This window comes from Cornus florida, unplaced genomic scaffold (genome assembly GCF_030987335.1).
Source record: "Cornus florida cultivar Cherokee Brave unplaced genomic scaffold, ASM3098733v1 CherokeeBrave_3.0.0_Hap2_Chr09, whole genome shotgun sequence".
NCBI lineage: Eukaryota > Viridiplantae > Streptophyta > Magnoliopsida > Cornales > Cornaceae > Cornus > Cornus florida.
This window is the reverse complement of record NW_026775579.1, coordinates 68861504-68879508: the sequence shown is the minus strand read 5'-3', so window position 1 is coordinate 68879508 and position 18005 is coordinate 68861504. Positions and strand designations below refer to the sequence as shown.

The window sequence follows — 18005 nt, the reverse complement described above, 5'->3', positions numbered from 1 at the left end:
CTATATTGGATAGAGCAGGGTGTTGGGCGTTGAAAAGACACAAGAACAACGCATCCATGTTGTGGAAACAAGGATGCTACGTTGGATGACAGGAATAACTAGAAAGATAAGATTAATAATGAATGCGTGTGGGGAACACTAGGTATAGCGCGTATAAACGATAACATTAGAGAAAGTAGACTTAGCTATAGACCCCATTGATATGTGATAAGCGAGGATAATGATGTGATGGTTCCATTTGTTAAGCATTTTCCTCTGCAAAGGAAAACTTATGAAAGGATGACAGATACTTTTGAACTAACCACATAACTGCATGGTTGGTGGAATTTGGAACAAAATGTTATAAGGTATGATGAATTAGTTGGTATTTGCCTCTCTTTTTTTTTTTTTTTTTTCCTGCTCTTGCTTTGATCGGATGACATGCTTGCATATTATTCATATTCAGAATTTTGATTTATTTGCATATTTTCAGTATTTTATCGGCAAGTGCTATAATCCTATTAACTAACATAAAGGTTTTTTAAAATTAAGCTTTATTTCAATGTTTGTATGTGCATTTGGCCTTCGAGGCCTTAGAACGGGAATAGTGCTCTAATACCAATGGATGTCGGAAGGAAGAATGCTTCATTGCTTTGATAACACTCTATGCAAAACCAGGAGATAAAGAAAAAGAAGGAGAAGAAAAATATAAGGAAAATAAGAAGAATTAAAGGGTAGAAAACTCTTTAGTCTTAACTCAACAAAGCCTTTTCCCAACTACTTGGGGGTTGGCTACATGAATCATATTTTTCATTTTGCTCTATCTAAGGCCAAAGTTGCAGTCATACCACATCTCGTCATGTCCTTTCTTACTAACTCTATTCAAATTAACTTTGACCTTCCCCTTCTCTTAGCATTACCCTCGATGTGGAAAGAGAGGTAACACTATTGTTAGTTGGTGTTGTCTATGTAAAACAGACTGTGAGTCCGTGGATCACATTCTTATGCACTGTCCTGCGGCGTATGATTGTTGAAGTCTCATCTTCGGCATTTTTGGCATTCATTGGGCAATGCCTCAGTCCTCCATAGAACTGATTAACGCGTGCAGAAGATGCCCAGTGAAAGGTCATGCTCGTGACTACTGGAGGATAGTTCCACACTGTGTTTGGTGGTGTATATGAAGAGAGAGAAATAGCAGAAATTTCAAAGGAAAGGAATAGTCTTTGGCGAACTTAAAAATTCATATTCTTCATTCTCTTTTCTGTTATGTGAGCTTGCTCCTCGACTGATGACTTAGTTGACCTTTTGGACTCTATTGGTCCTTAGGTTCAATTTTCGCTTTTTGTATTAGGGACGCGTTCCCCTATTGAACGCTTTTCTAATCAACTTTTACTTATCAAAAAAAAAAAAAACATTAACCTTGATGTGGACCACACCACTCTTTCTAACTAGCACACTTATTTGTTTTCTTTTTACATATCCAAACAATCTTAATTGATTTTCTCTCATTTATTTCTAATTGTTGCTACTTCAACTACCTCACGATTATGTTCATTTCTAGTTTTATCCTTTCTTATCTTGCTTTACATCCATATCAACATTCACGTTTCTTTCTTTCTTTCTTTCTTTTCTTTTTTTTTTTTTTTTTTTGATAAGTAAAATGTATTAGAAAGTGTTCAATTTTATTACACTTCATAGATTCGATTTTATTTCTACTTATCTTTTACTCTTTGAATTATAGAATTTTCCTCCAGACCTCCAATTTAGCACTTGGTCCTCTAGTTTTATCAATTAAAAAGTATCATTAGCAATTAACACACTCCATGGAATCTAGTCCTAAATGTGTCTAGTTCATCCATAATTAAGAAAAAAAAGATATAGGCTTAATGCTTACTCTTGATGTAAGCCTACAGTAATTGAAAATTCAGTTTTTTCCCACACAGTCGTTCTAACTATAGTCACACATCCATCATACATTTCCTTTGTGATTCCTTTTATTTCTAAAACCCTTCTTATTAGATCTCAAAGTACTCTATCATATACTTTTTCTAAATAAATTAAATCTTATGAAGATCTTTCTTCTCTCTATATCTTTCCATTAGTCTTGTCAATATATAATAGCCTCCATCATTGATTTCTTCGGCACGAATCCAATTTGATTTTTTGACACTTCAGTTTTCTATCTTAATCACTGTTCAATCACTTTCTTCCAAAGGTTTGTAGTGTGTCCCCTTTATTTTTATATTTATGTATTAAGATAAATTATCAAAAAATAAAATAAAAGTATATATATATTAAGATAATTTTGTGACAATCATCGGGCATTCTCTTAGCTGTTACTATCTTGTTAAACAAACTATTAGCCAAAACGCCCCATCATTTCCTAAACACTTCCAAACCTCAATACGGATGACGTCATCTAGTCTCAAAGCCCTTCCTGGTTTCATATTTCCTTATACATTTTTAACCTTGCACTTAGAAATATATGTTACCCCTAGGTTTACTATATTTTCTAAGCTTAACTTCCCATATGATTTCATTTAACAATTTCTCAAAGTAGCTTTTTGATCTTTCTTTATTTTCATCATCTTGTATTAAAATCCTTAAATCTTCACTCTTAATACATTTAATATGGCTAAAAATCTCTAGTGTTCCTCTCCCTTAGTATAGCAAGTTTATATATATATTATATTTATCCCCCATCTTTTGTGCCCAATTTAGAATAGAGATCACCGTATTCTCTTTATTTAGCTTTTCTCACTACTTTTTAAAACTTCCTTATTGACATTTTTTTTTTGTATTTTTTAAATGTTTCTCAATTTGTAATTTTTTTGCCAAACTTCATAGCATTCTCACTTTGTTTTTATGATGTTTTGTACCGGTTCATTCGACTTTTAAGTTTCTTTGGATAATGGCCCTGTTCCAAGGATATCTTTTGATACTCTTTCAATACATTCAATCATCCTACTTCGCATTGTGTTTGTTTCATCTTCTATATTCGACATTGCTTTTGTTAAGATTTTATTCTTAAAATAATTCTACTTTATCCCCTTGCAAATTTTTATCACCTAATTCTTGGGTCCATTATTCATTCTCTTCTTTCAGGTTGTCTTTATGTACATCTAACTAGTAGCATGTGTTATGATGTTAAACTCTTTCTTAGGGTAACATTGCTATCTTTACTTGTTAACCAATCTACCTTTCTAGTTAGTAAGAAGTTGATTCGGCTCATACTGATCCACTTTTAATGGTTGCAAAATAGTTATCTCTTTAAAATAAGTTTTTCCAATTATAAGATTCTATGCCACTGCAAAATCTAAGCAAGCCTCCCCAACATCATTTCTATCTCCAAATTTTTTGTCAGTCATGTACCGTCTCATACCCTCAGCCTCCTCTTATGTATAATTTTTTTCCTTCGGGTATCCCATTGATTAATCCATCTATATGCTCCCAAAATTGTGGCTTAACTTGTTCATCTAGTCCTACTTTGAAGTGCCCAGGCGCTAGGTATATTAACTATATTTCCTCCTAATACAAGTTTTACTCATATTTTTCTATCCTTGTTTCCAATAACGGTTACAAATTCTTCTTTTAAATTATCAATGATTACCCCTACTCCATTTCTTTGTCTATCTTTTCTGGTATGACAAAGTTTATATACCATCTTCTCAATTTCTCTAGCTTTTCCTCCTACCCATTTAGTTTCTTGTAAATATACTACGTTAAACCTTTTTCTATTTATAGTGTCTACCAACTCCATTCCCTTGCTGTTAGTGTTCCTATATTCCAGGTTCTATCCTAAGCCTACATTATTTAGCTAACTTTTTTTTAGCCGCGCTCGTCCAGAAAAACGTGAGAACCCAAAAATGTGAGAACCCATGCCTACTTTCTACTGCATTTGGGTGCCGATGCCTCGTCCCTTACCCATTTTTAAAGCATTTGGAAGCTGATGTAAACAAGTCGCTTAAAGTGAACTCCCTAGCATTTAGTCTTTTCATAGAGTCTTGACAAAAGTTGCCCAAATAATAAAAACAGTTCTCCCACCTGTAAATAAGGGTATCATCGCAGGTGCAACTAGATCTGCGAGAAAAGCTGAACTATGGAAGGATTCATGGATCTAGGACATTCAAAGGAAGAATCCTCATGGGGTAGATCTTCCTCAGCACACATGCCTTGGTCTTCCTAAACTCACAAACAACTCCCACCCCACAAAGGGGAGGAGTGATGGACTAAGTGTGGAAGATTCTCGGTATGCCCCGGGTCGCGAGAGAGCACATAAGGCTAAAATTAGCGATAGTGCGGCTGCATTGAGATAAGGGCTCGAGTGTACCTTCACTAAATCACTCATGTAGATTGATTAGTGGAGATACTATCAAGATAACTGTCTACGCTAAAGCCCACGATCTGGGATAGTGTTCTCTGTGATGGGGGCCATGTGAGCTTTCTATCAGTTCCTTCTTACAAGAGAGATGAGTAACATGTTGCGACGTTACCACCTTTTTTGATAGATGGAACCCCTGAAAGGGTCGTGATGGTTTCCAGGCTGTCGGCATGAATGCGCTGTGCCACAGCTTATTCTGCTATGGTGTCACGTTGATTCATACGGTGTCATAGTCCAGGAACGGAAAATTGGGTTGTTGAGGCACGGTGGATTGAGAGAAGGGTGAATCAGGCTGGGGTCGCGAGGGTCACATAAGTAACCCGTGAACCTCACAAAAGGGTAGTCGCGGCCTGACCAAAGAAATAACGGAATGGGCACATGGCGTAATGACAAGATTCCACAAAGGATGATTACTGCCTGTGCCAGGAAACCTATAAATGACGAAGGTACCTGTGACGTAACTCGTAAGGGAAGCATTCAAGATCCCCTTTCCAGTCTATTATTATCCTCTCCCCTCCCCCCCCCCCCCCCCCAAAAAAAAAAGTAAAAAATAAATCTTCATATCTCAAGTTCCTTCTCTTTTCAGTCTTAAGCGTGAGCCATTCCTTTATATTCTCACCCAATCATTTCTTATAGCAAAAACCCTCACAAAACCTAATTCTACCAAAAGCCCTTAATTCTACTAATCTTTGCCCCCTCTTTGGAAGTAGGTGTGAATCTTATGTTGCTCAAGTTTGTGAGTCGTGTGAGCCATTCCTTTATATTCTTACCCAATCATTTCTTTTGGCAAAAACCCTCACAAAACCTAATTCTACCAAAAACCCTTAATTCTACTCAACTTTGCCCCCTCTTCGGGAGTAGGTTTGAATCTTATGACGCTCAAGTTTGTGAGTCATTCCTCCACCAATTGATGCAGGATGGAAACCTACAGGATACCAACTTGTTGTAGGATTAGAAAGAAGGAAATGAGTAGGAAAAACATGAAATGAGGTGCTAGACAGAAAGGAATTAGAAGTCAGATATGCTTACAATATTGTGCATCTTACATCTGGAGGTCTGCCTTCGACATGCCTCTACCTTCTAGAAATTTTGAGCTTAAAGTTGTCCATCTCATCTCAAGAAGCTGGTGAGAAGTCAGATATGCTTGTCAATTATAAGCTCAGGCAACCTGCATGGTACACTATCAGTAGATGACTTGTTAGAATTTTAAGCATTTATAGCCTACAAGTTAAGAAAATGAATTTCTTTAAGTTCATTAGATTTCAAGATATGTGTAATGCTCTGATCTTATAAATCTGTCACAAGAATACAGATCATGGCATGAAGGATAATATATTGACTGATACGGTTCATTAAAGGAGCATCTTCTCTATGGCATAAGCTGGTCAATGTTTCAGATTATGAATATAATTATGACCCATATATTTGAGTGGATATCTGGTGCTATTGGGCCTCAACTTTGTATGTGTCCACTGTTTCCGTGGATTTAGTTAAAGCTTTTATGCTTTGTATTCCTGTTGTATAAAAAGCTTTCCAGTTTGTTTACTTAATAAATCTGTGCTTTGATTTCAGGCAAATGATGCACAGCTTAGTACGATGGTTGCAGAACAGGTACACCTGCACTCCTATCTTAAGTCCTAATAGTCAGAAAAGTTGTTATCAATGCTAGATAATTTTCCCACCCCGCTCTTTCTATTGTAGTTACCTTCTGATAAGCTTTTAGAGCTGAGGAAATTATATCTCTCTAATTATTGCATATTCTAATGTGTCCTACTTAATTATATCCTGAACTGCAGGTTGAACAGGCACAAGCTGGGCAAGAATCACTTACCTCATCTCAGAAGACAATAAACCAGCTTCGCGAGAACTTTGTTTCTATTGAAAAGTATGTGTTGGATGAGGCATTATAACTTTAAAAGTCAATATATGACTTTCCTAAAGGTTTCTTATTTTGTTGACCATTCGCATGATTGTTTAGCTTCCATGCAATTTGACATATTTAGCTGAGGCTGATTGGAGTGATTGCCTTGTGCATCAGGCTATGTCAAGAATGCCAAACATTAATTGAAAATCATGATCAGATCAAGCTCCTTAGCAATGCGAGGAATAACTTAAACACAACTCTGAAGGTGGATGTAGCTTTTATTCATGATTACTCTTTTTGCATATGTATGTTGGATGTGTACATGCGTGCTGCATATGTATGTTGAATGTGTACGTGCATACTGCATATGTATGTTGAATGTGTACATGCGTGCTACTGTATTCTAAAATTGCACACACCAGAATGCTGCCAGCAGGGTATTACCTGCTCGCTGCTAGATCCTTGAAACTCCTATAGAAAGTAAGGGGTTTCATTAGACCAGCAAGCCATGGGTGATTATGCTGTTTAACTCTCACTAGTTTTTTAGTGAAACAGGGTTCCATAAACTGTTAGTGCAGAGGCTTGAAGTTCTATGACTTCTTTATCTGTTTTCTGTTCGGTGGACATCTAACTTCTTACTCTTTTGTAGGATGTGGAGGGAATGATGTCTATTTCTGTTGAAGCTTCTGAGGCACGGAACTCTTTGAGCGATGACAAGGAACTCATCAATACTTATGAGGTAGAGCTGCTCTTAATATAATGAATTTCTGCCTGAGTAAATCTTACATTCTGACAAGTGGTGCATTGATTGTTGGTCTCCTATGTATAATTTTGCATTTTTCTTAGAGGTTAACAGCTCTTGATGGAAAGCGGAGGTTTGCATTAGCAGCTGCAGGATCTCACAAAGAAGAGGTCGGCAGACTAAGGTCAGCATTTGCTCCTTTAGTTTGAAATTTGTTACATTTATGGTAGTTCTTAAAGTAAGCTCACCTTGGTTAAAAGTTCCTGTCAGTTGCTGTGTAGCTCCCTTGATATGCTATGCATTTTTAATTACTTGCCACCTCACTGGTAGTAGTCCATCAGGACTAGGAAGAGTCTTGCTTTGACAATCCTTTGTTTTCTGTTATGCCAGCAGCTAAGCCATTCTGTATCACTTAGTTCTGAAATTTAGTATTTGGCACTGTCAGCATTGGTAATTTTTTTTTGGCTTGTTGGCAAAATCATTTACCATAAAATTAGATTCCAATGCTTATCTTTAGATGGAATTAGAGGTGAAACCTATGCTGGGGCAATTGTGGGTGAAAGAAGGAACAAAAAAAAATCACAAACTATGATTTTAAACAACAAAGAAACCCGAGTCTTTGTACCACTTATTATTTGTCCCAAAGAAAGTGGTATGTGCTAACAGGTTCCACAGTAATCACTTGGAGGATAAATATAACTGTTTGAGGTATTAATAATTAAATCTACACCCTCTTTAACCATTTGAACTTTTAAAGTAGATGGTGGTTGACATGGTAACGCGGTAGGCAAGGTTTTGAGTTAGAACTTCATTCACTATGATCAGTTATAATTGATGCACATGTTAGCCCACTCTTGATGACAAGTCTGGTCAGCGGTGAGGGGCCATGTTACACCCTTTCTAACAGTTTAGATTTAAGAGGAGATATTGATTAACATGATACCAGAGTAGGCAACATCATGAGTTCAAATCTTACTGCTACCCTGATAATTTATTTGGTCCACGTATTGGCCCACTCATGATGAAGAGCCTAGCTACATATGGCGGGGGGCAGTTGGAAGATATAAATTAGTTATGTTACACTCTAACAAAGGGTGATTAGCCATTCTTAGGATTTTCCGTTGAACTCTCATGTGAAACAATTGAAAACTCTGGCTATAAAATGTGTTATATTATAGAAATTTAATTCACAGCCCTATCTTATTAGTAGTGTGGAGTTGCAACTCTTGGGAAATGAGACAAGGATCAGACTTTTTCTGTGACAACTATTAGATTTTTTTGTATCTCTTCACAAGTGGACACAATATTGGGACAACTTTTAATATTACAATTAAATGATTCTGTAATTAAAGAAAAACCTTAACAACCTGTCTGTATGCACCATAACATGTATAATGTGGAGTAGATGATGAGTTGACTGAGACAGGCCTTTCAACATGTATAATTTCAACATGTTGATGATTTTTTGGCAGACATTACTAACTTGTTTATGTTGGATTATAAATGTGGACATTTCTCAGAGAATATTTTGAAGATGTTGATCGCACTTGGGAGACATTTGATAAGACATTATGGGGTCATATTTCAAACTTCTTTGACCTTGCTAAAGAAAGGTATACTTGTTTTCATTTGAAGAATTACTGGAATTTTGGTCGTTGATTTTTTGCATTAGGATTGTTTCTTATCTCATGTAATAAGATTCACTGAGATGCTTTTGCTAATGTCTTCTCACTTATATGGTTATATTATCTATATTTACTTGTGTAACGTATATGTGTTTGAACTTTCTTTTGGTCTAAGGGCTTACACAACAGGGGATAGCCTTTCTCCTTCCATAATCCCCTCCAACCTTGATAGAGATGGGATTCAATCCCAGGTTTCTAATACAACAACTTAGAGTTAGAGGCTTCACCATTAAGGCTTGCTTGCGCAGAAGCATGTCTCTCACTCTCTGCACACACAAACACACAAAAACTCACACAAAGATTAGGCAATATATGTTCAAAGGATAGGAAATGTGCTACCAGATCTTCCACCTACGGTAAGTCAACTTCAGGTCAGATGTGTTGATCTGGCCATTTTATGCAGTGATATTGTATTGTATTCTCAAGGCAGAGTATGGATGAAATTGCTGGAGGGAAGAATTTGATGAGATTATGTCTGTGAGCACTCATGAAAAGATTGAGGTTTGGAAGGAATTCTGACAGGCATCTTGTTTACAATTCGTTATTGGTTCTAGATGCAAATGTGAAATGGGCTGTTCTAACTATTATGTCTCTGCAATTCCCTATCCCAAGATAAACTGTATAATAAAAGTAATAAATAATGTGACGAAAGCAAAAATTTACACATTTGCCATTCTTGTTATTTTTATTCATAGTGGTGTGTTTTCATCATGGTTCAATTGATAAATTTGACAATTCTATTGAAGTCATTGTATCCTATCTAATATTGGATGACCGATCTTGGTAAAAATGCGTTAACTGTATAAAAAATAGCATAGTAGGATGGTATCGATTTAAAATGGAACTTAGCGTGTTATATGTTGGAATGTTATGGTTGGTGTAATGAGAGATCTCTTTTCTTTTCTGTTTGATTGTGTGCTTGCCCAAGAATGGAGTTTTGTTTCAACAACTCAGAAAGCCTTGTCTCATCTACTTGGGTTTTGTTATATGACTTATGTTTTACCATTCTGCTCTATGGAGGACATAATTTAATTAAACCGCACATTATCATATCATCCTTAACTATCTCAAATTAGGATCTAAGATGATTGTCAACACTATTGGAAGTTGGAATTAATGTTAATACATTATAGGGGGCCACTTGGTCATAGCAAGCCTTGAATGTGAGCAAATCAATGTTTGGAGTAGGAAAGAGTTGGATAAGATGAATTCGTGAACTCAAAATTATAATTTGCTGCCGATTTGAGAAAGCCGATTCAGAAATTTGGCAGCATCCGCACTCAAACCATGTAAGATGATTGTCAGAACTCTGAGAATTTGGGATTGATGGAAAATTTTGATAGGAGGAAGCTGAATAAGATGAATTTACAAATTTGAATTGGTGGATTCTAGAAAGCTGATTCAGAAGATTGCAGCCACATTTACGCACAAACCCCTGGTTAACTCTCTGAGCACCATAGAGGCACTGCTTTGTGGCAAATCGTGTGACACAGGTGAAGGATGACTCTGGAGAAACTAGTTACACTGGTATTGTCATCTACTTGTGTCATGATGAGTGATTATAGTTTCAATACAGCTGCCGTGGCAGTGTTAATCACTAATTCACCATTGCAATGTAGTTTTGGTGTTCTAGTGATTATTTTACCAAAATTATTATTGATAGAGTTGATAAGATATCATATCTTATTTCCAGCTTCTGTAAGTTTAACACAACCACCAACGGGTCTATGGTCTGCTTGTGCCCAATTTGAAGAAATGATTAAAGTTGAATCCATCAGTTGCTGGTGAGAAGTAATGAGACCTGAGCTTATTGAATCATAAACTCCCATTAGTGGTCAGTGGTGGTCCAAACAATTTAATGTTTTTACTACGCATCATTATTGTAATAATTTTTTTTTAAAGAAACAGAGGATAAGATTTCAAGCAGAGATATCATCTTTCTGTAGAGCCTTTTTTGGATTTTGTAAAGATTGGATTCTTTTCTGTATCCTTAGGCTTATAAAGTTTGTTTTATATACACAGTGTACATGAGTTGCATTCTGTATGTTGTCTTCTATGAATACGCATTCTGTATGTCGTCTTCTATGAATACTTTGCTATAGAATAATGGTTAATTGATAGTATATATGTCTGTATATTTGCATGTATGTAAGTTTTTTGAAAGCTTGTTAGTTCTGCATTAGTGCATTGAATTTGTCTTTGCAGTTTCCTCTTCAAGGATGTAATTGATTAACTTATTAGTCATATATACATATATATATTTTATTTGTCACCGTAAAAGTGTTGATTGTATTGTGCATCCTTCGGTAAGCCTCCTTACCAATGTGATTTATATGTTTTACGTGCTTTTGATTCTGACTTATTATTTATCTGTTTTGCAGTCCACAAACTTTGGTTCGTGCTTTGAGGTAACTTTAATTTAAATTGCATGCTTAAATTCACCCATAACTGTGGATTAAATTTGATATTGAAGAGACTAAGGCATTGGTTTGGCGATTATTACATAAAAATGTGGACTGAAATACTCTTTACTTTTGAAAATATTGCTAAAATAAAAGGATGACTTGTTATGGCAAACTAATTTCTTGTATTTTTTTGGGGGTATCATTACTTCAACAAAATTTACTTGTATGTATAATATATGATTTTGGGTTCAGTTTGCTCAAGTTTTACCTTATTAATCTTATTTTTCCCCATTTTCCTCATAGGGTTGTTGAAATGCAAGAAATCTTTGATCAGCAACTTGCAGAGGAAGCAGCTGAGGCTGAGGGAGGTGGCACAATTGCATCAATAACAAATCCTCGTAGAACTGCCAAGTATCTACCTTAATCAATTTTATGTATTAGCTCTCTACCAGATGGTTGCTTGTCTTTTCCCATGATATTCATTTTGTGACTCCCGCATCTATTATTGAACTGTGTTGTACTTGCTGTTCAACAATCCATCCAAAGTTGGTGACTGTTTTCTTATTGCTTGCAGGAAGTCTACCACTAGTACAGCTTCTTCTAGAAATCTTACACAGCAGAAGTTGAAGATTCAGGGAAAAGGCTACAAGGATAAATGCTACGAGCAAATAAGAAAGACAGTTGAAGGACGTTTTAACAAATTGCTATCGGAGGTACATCATTCACAATTTATCTGTCAAGTTAAAATGGAACAGGAAAATTATGAATTTTTCCTTAATGATATCTTTATAACTAATTCATGTATCAGCTAGTCTTTGAGGACCTAAAAGGAGCTCTAGAGGAAGCTCGAAAGGTATGTGCATCTGATCTTAAAAAACTTTGAACATTTTTGTGTTGACTTTTCTCCTGTGAAGGCTTCACGTTGAAAAGATTGTCACGTTTCAATGGTTTTCTTTTCCTTTCATTCATTAATAGCTAAGGTTTGCCTTGTTCTTAAGGGAGTATAGTATTCCTTTTAGGAATTTTCAAATATTTATAGAAGAATAAGATGGAGGTATAGAAAGCTTGAGAAGTTTCACTTTGAAATTTTTTTTTGATAAGTAAAAATATATTAGAAAAACGTTCAAAAGGGGAACGTGTCCCTAATACACAAAAACGAAAACGAAAGAGCAAAACCCAAATCTACGGACCAACAGAGTCCAATAGAACAAAAAAATCATCAATCGAGGAGCAAGTGCTACCTCTAACATAACAGAAAAGAGAGCGAAGAATAAGGGACTTAAGGTTTGCAAAAGACGATTCCTTCCCTTCAAAGTTTCTGGTATTTCTCTCTCTCCAAATACACCACCAAACACAGTGTGGGGTGACCCTCCAAAAATCACGAGCATGACCAGAAACAGGGCAACTTCTCCAAGTGTTAATAAATTGGAAAGAGTGCTTAGGCATTACCCACTGAACGCTAAAAATACTGAATATGAGATTCCAACAATCAGAAGCAACAGGACAATGCATAAGAAGATGGTCCACGGACTCACCATCAACTTTACAGAGACAACACTAGTTAACAATGGTATTACCTCTCTTACGCAGATTATTCAATGTTAGAATTTTTCCCCAGGTAGCAGTCCAAACAAAGAAGGTAACTCTAATAGGAGCTTTAGAGCGCCAAATACACTTCCATGGGAAATTATGCCCAATAAAATTGGACAAACACAAGAACATGGATCGAACTTCGTATCTACCATGAAGAGAGGGGGTCCACAAAATATCATCACAACCTCTGCCAACATCCTTCTGTCTATACAATAGGTCCAAAAAGACGCAAACTTCTGCTATCTCCCAATCCTGAAAAGAATGCCTAAAACGCACATCCCACGTAACTCCACTGTTATCAAGATGATAAAAGTCAATTATATAAGCATGCTTATTCTCGGCAATGCTAAAGAGATGAGGAAAGGAAAGAGACAACAACTGATCACCACACCATAAATCTTCCCAAAATCTAACATTCATACCATTACAAACCTTGAACCGAATATGGGTGGAAAACACATCCCAACCTTTCCGAATGAACTTCCAAACGCCAACGCCCCCAGTAATAGAAACAGGACGAGAAGACCAACCTCCACTCTCCTCCCCAAAACGACACGAGATAACTCTTCTCCATTGTCGATGACGCTCTTTACCGAACCTCCATAACCACTTCCCTAATAAGGCTCTATTAAAAGAGACCAACTTCCGGATACCTAACCCGCCAAACTTTAACGGTTTGCAAACCTGCTCTTAATTAACAAGATGATACTTAAACTCCTCTCCTTTTCCACCCCAAATAAAATCTCTCTGAATTTTTTCAATTCGTTCAGTAACAGAGCACGGGATTTGAAACAGAGATAAGAAATATGTGGGAAGGGACGAGAGGGTGCTCTTAATAAGAGTGACCTCCCCCCTTTCGAAAGATACTGTTTTTTCCATCCCGCTAATCTTTTTTCATACCTGTTAATCACTGGATCCCAAGTCCCCACTCTAATGGAGGAGATTCCCAAGGGTAATCCTAGATAAGGGAGTGGAAAAGCACCTACTCCACACCCAAGAACAGTAGCTAAAGAGGAAATATCGGAAACCTCCCCCACTGGGACAAGCACACTCTTTCCAACATTAATCTTAAGACCAGACACTGCTTAGAAGCATGTAAGAATGCACCTCAAATACCTGAGTTCGGAAACATCAGCATCACAGAAAACCAAAGTATCATTTGCAAACAACAAATGGGATATCTCAATCTGATTAACAACATCTCTCTTATGTACCCCAAATCCTCTGCCTTTTTCATTAATCTACTTGATCCTTCCATGACCATAAGGAAAAGGAAGGACGACAAAGGATCTCCTTGTCTCAAACCACGCGAACTCGGGAAAAAACCAGCAGGAGAGTAGTTCACAAGCACAGAGAACATAACTGATGAAATGCAAGATTCAATCCATTTTATCCATCGATCCCCAAACCCCATTCTCCGAAGCAAGTGAAGAAGAAATTTCCAATTCACGTGATCATAAGCTTTCTCGATGTCAAGTTTGCATAAAACACTAGGAACTTCACTTTTCAACCTGGAATCGACACATTCTCCTGCGATAAGAACGGATTCTAAAATCTGTCTACCACCAACAAAAGCATTTTGTAACTCTAAGATAATTCCATCCAAAACATTTCGCATTCTAAGAACAAGGACCTTGGCAATAAGCTTATACATGCACCCCACTAGACTAATTCGCCGGAAGTCCTTAATGTCAGAGGCGTTACCCTTCTTAGGAATAAGAGCAATGAAAGATGCATTTAATGATTTCTCAAATGTGCCATGAGAATGAAATTCCTGAAAAGTGCCCATTACCTCATTACGCACCACCTCCCAGCTCTCCTTCAGAAACTGCATAGTGAATCCGTTTGCCCCTGGAGCTTTATCACCATTACAACTGGATAACGCCTTGCGAACTTCCTCTTCAGAGAATGGAACCTCAAGCATATCACTATCCAGCGTAGAAATAGCATCAAAATGCAAACCATTAAGTTTTGGTCTCCACTCCAAAGTCTCGTTATAGAGCTGTTGATAAAAAGAAACAATACCCCCACACACCTTATCTTCTTTCCGCAGCTCTAAACCATTCACACGAATACGCCCAATGTTATTGTATCTTCTATAAGCGTTAGCAAGCTTGTGAAAAAATTTAGTATTGCGGTCACCTTCTTTAAGCCACAAAGCCCGAGATTTCTGACGCCACAAAATCTCCTCCATAGTAGCAATCTCAGCAAAAGTTGCCTGACAAGACACTCTTCAAGAGCGAAGAGATTCCGTGACTTGCCCTGTCTCATCAAGACGATCAATCTCAGCAATTTCAGCCAGGACTCTATTTTTCTTCCATTCAAGATTCCCAAACACTTCTTTGTTCCATTTCTTAAGCTCAAATTTGAGAATCTGAAACTTCTTAGCAAGCACATAACTAGTAGAGCCAGTAAACACTGGTTTCTCCCACCAGGACCGGACCTTCCCTTGGAAGTCTTCAGCTCTCAACCACATATTTTCGAAACGAAATGGAGTCCGTCTAGATCTCAGACCTCCATAATCAAGAACTAAGAGCACATGATCAGACGTGACTCTAACCAAAGCTGCCTGAGCGACATCCGGGAACTTCTCCTCCCAATCTCTAGAAATCAGGAATCTGTCGAGCCTCGATAAAGTAACTGATTCTCTGCCGCTAGACCAAGTGAAAGTTGCCCCTTCCAAAGGCAAATCAATAAGAAGGTGACCATCAATAAAATCAGAGAACTGGGTCATCTCTGAAGACCACCTCCCCCCTGTGGATCTCTCAAATGGAGACTGAACATAATTGAAATCCTCGCCTAAGCACCAAGGCAACGACCACAATTCCTTAATGTAACTAAGTTCCTGCCAAAAAACAGGTCTATCACAATCAATAACGGGTCCATAAACTCCAGAAAAACTGAAATTATCATCTTCCATCTGAAACACACATGACAAAGAAAAAAGCCCTTTCCAGATATTCATTCTGGACATCCATCTACGATCCCACATAATAAGAATGCCACCTGATGTACCAGAGGCGTTCAAGGCTTCCCAATCCACGAACCTACTTCCCCGAAGGCTTCTAACCACATCACCAGAAATAGAAGCCAACTTGGTTTTTTGCAAACAAATAACATGGGCATTCCACTTCTTCAAAGCAACTTTAACCACCTTTTTTTTGTCCGGATCATTTAATCCACGGACGTTCTATGTAATAATTCGTATCTTCATTGAGAACCAAAAATGATCAGTGCCCCTCCTCCCTGCTTCCCACTTTTAGTCCTTCCCCTTTCTTTATTCACCCCATTCTTCGCTTTGTAATTTACATTAAAAATAAGGTTCTTAACCTCCTGATCACCTTTCCGATGTGCATGTTTCTTATATTTAACAACTTTTGTGCTTTTAGAGGTATCTGTATTATTGTTTCCTGCCACAATATCATGAAGAATGGTTTGTGTTTGATCATCATCTCCTTCCGAGGAGACACCCAAAGCTTCGCTGACCTCGCCAATATTATCCAATACCTAGTCCATACCCAAATCGTTAACCATCTCTAAGCAATCAGGGTGTACAGTTGCTAAGGGTTCCATAATGTCCACATCAGATTGATCAATATCCAAGGCAAGAGGACAGATCTGTTGAGACTGATCTTCAAAGTCCTCCCCTTTGCTTTCAACACTATTCTGATACAAGTTTAATTGCAGATTCAACTCTGTTCCAGGGTCATCCGTAAAATTTGTCATCAAATCATGGGTAGAGTTTGTCCTAGTCACGGAGGGTAGACCATTTAAGCCTTCTAGAGCAACACAGAGCTTAAGTTCATTAAGTAAAGACACGGCTAAATCATCTGTTAGCTTAAAATGAAGGTCTCGTCCAACACAAACTGTAACCCCGTTGGAACAATCAATACTTTCGGACTTGGTCAATGAGGACGATGATTCTGCATCCCGTGGAACAATGGCTTCAGAAAGATCTCTCCTTTGATCCAAACGATCCTCCACTCCACCTTCACCTTTTCCCATCACCTCACACGAAGAAGGGGTAGAAGATGAGCTCTTAGGATGAGATACAGAGATCGAACCTGGAGAAGGAGAAGGAGAAGGAGAGCGTGCTACCCATTTCTATTTTTCAGTACGAGTCCATCGGGTACCCTGTCGACTAGCTGAGGCAACCGGCCGATTCCACTTTTCTTTCTCAGTCCGACGTTGAAATGAAGAAGAGGAGAGATTTTGATAATGGGTTTGAGTGTGAACATGGGCTTTCCTTGGATCTGATTCGTTAAGAACTGACACAAAAAATGAGTTGGGTCCTCTAAGAACTCGTTTTTTAGTGTGGGCTGGCTTAGGCCCAAAATCAGGCTTGAACCTTAACGCTTTAGTTTGACCATAACCCCTCTGGCCCAAATCAACTTTAGGCCAATCTGTACGGCCCAGCCCAGCTTCCTCACCAACCCTTGTAGATAAGGATAGGGTCGAATCTGGATTTGAGGCTCTATAAGCGCCACGTGTTAATTTATCCGTGTCAACTATGACGCGCGTGACCGGCGCGTGTCGTTTGCTTGATCTTCCTCGCACCCATTCTTTCTCCGGTATATGATGAGGCCCGTCGCCGCCTTCAATACTCTCTGTCGAGGGAACCAACGCCGGCGCAATTTCTTCTCAGATCGCCACCTTATAATAGAAAGTATCATCATTAATAAACACAAATTGCGGATAGGTCGATCCTATTCTCACTGTAATCTGAACACTTTTGGCATCCCTTGTTTCATCAGCAACAGCTCCCACAAATCCGCCACACAACTGCCCTACTTCAACAAATAAATTGTGACACCATAGATGAAGGGGAAGTCCAAACAGCCGGATCTGTTTGAGACCTTTTTCTCTAAGGACGCCGCAACAACCAACCCTAAAAGACCATACATCAATCCGCAGGGTTGCAGATCCCCATTGACGCCGGCCTTCCTTCAACACACGTTGGGCTTCGGCCTGAGAAGGAAACCTGAAAAGGAGCAGTGAATCAGGTAATGGAGTAACCCCCACTCCACAGGACATATTGCATGCTCTCGCAGCCCATTCCTCCACACAATCACAGCCCCCAACTTCCTTGTCAAAACGCCCGACCAAGCAAGATGAGAGAACTGATTTCCTCCCTGCGACGGACTCCCCGTCGATATACAAAGACGGTCTTCGATGTGGAACTGCCGACTTCACATCCCCAATTGTTGAAATTCTTGGAATCCTTGCAATCTCGAAATAAGATTTTATCACGAACGAAAACAAAAAAAGAAAAGAAAGAAAAGGACAAAGTCACCATCGCCTTGAAATCGCCCCTAGTGGGGTGAAATCGCCCACAGTGACGTCATATATTATTATT

At 38.1% G+C, this 18005-nt stretch overlaps 1 protein-coding gene across 1 annotated transcript in view; it reads left to right on the top strand.

Annotated features, from left to right (window-relative positions):
* The window catches only part of LOC132274241 (exocyst complex component SEC6), a 37426-nt gene that overhangs the window by 1094 nt on the left and 18327 nt on the right, over positions 1–18005 (top strand). The window contains exons 3-12 of the mRNA XM_059775482.1: positions 5933–5971; positions 6157–6245; positions 6399–6489; positions 6874–6963; positions 7071–7150; positions 8487–8579; positions 11033–11059; positions 11360–11467; positions 11631–11769; positions 11865–11909. Of these exons, the coding sequence (XP_059631465.1) occupies positions 5933–5971; positions 6157–6245; positions 6399–6489; positions 6874–6963; positions 7071–7150; positions 8487–8579; positions 11033–11059; positions 11360–11467; positions 11631–11769; positions 11865–11909 (801 nt within the window). The remainder of the gene's footprint in view (positions 1–5932; positions 5972–6156; positions 6246–6398; positions 6490–6873; positions 6964–7070; positions 7151–8486; positions 8580–11032; positions 11060–11359; positions 11468–11630; positions 11770–11864; positions 11910–18005) is intronic.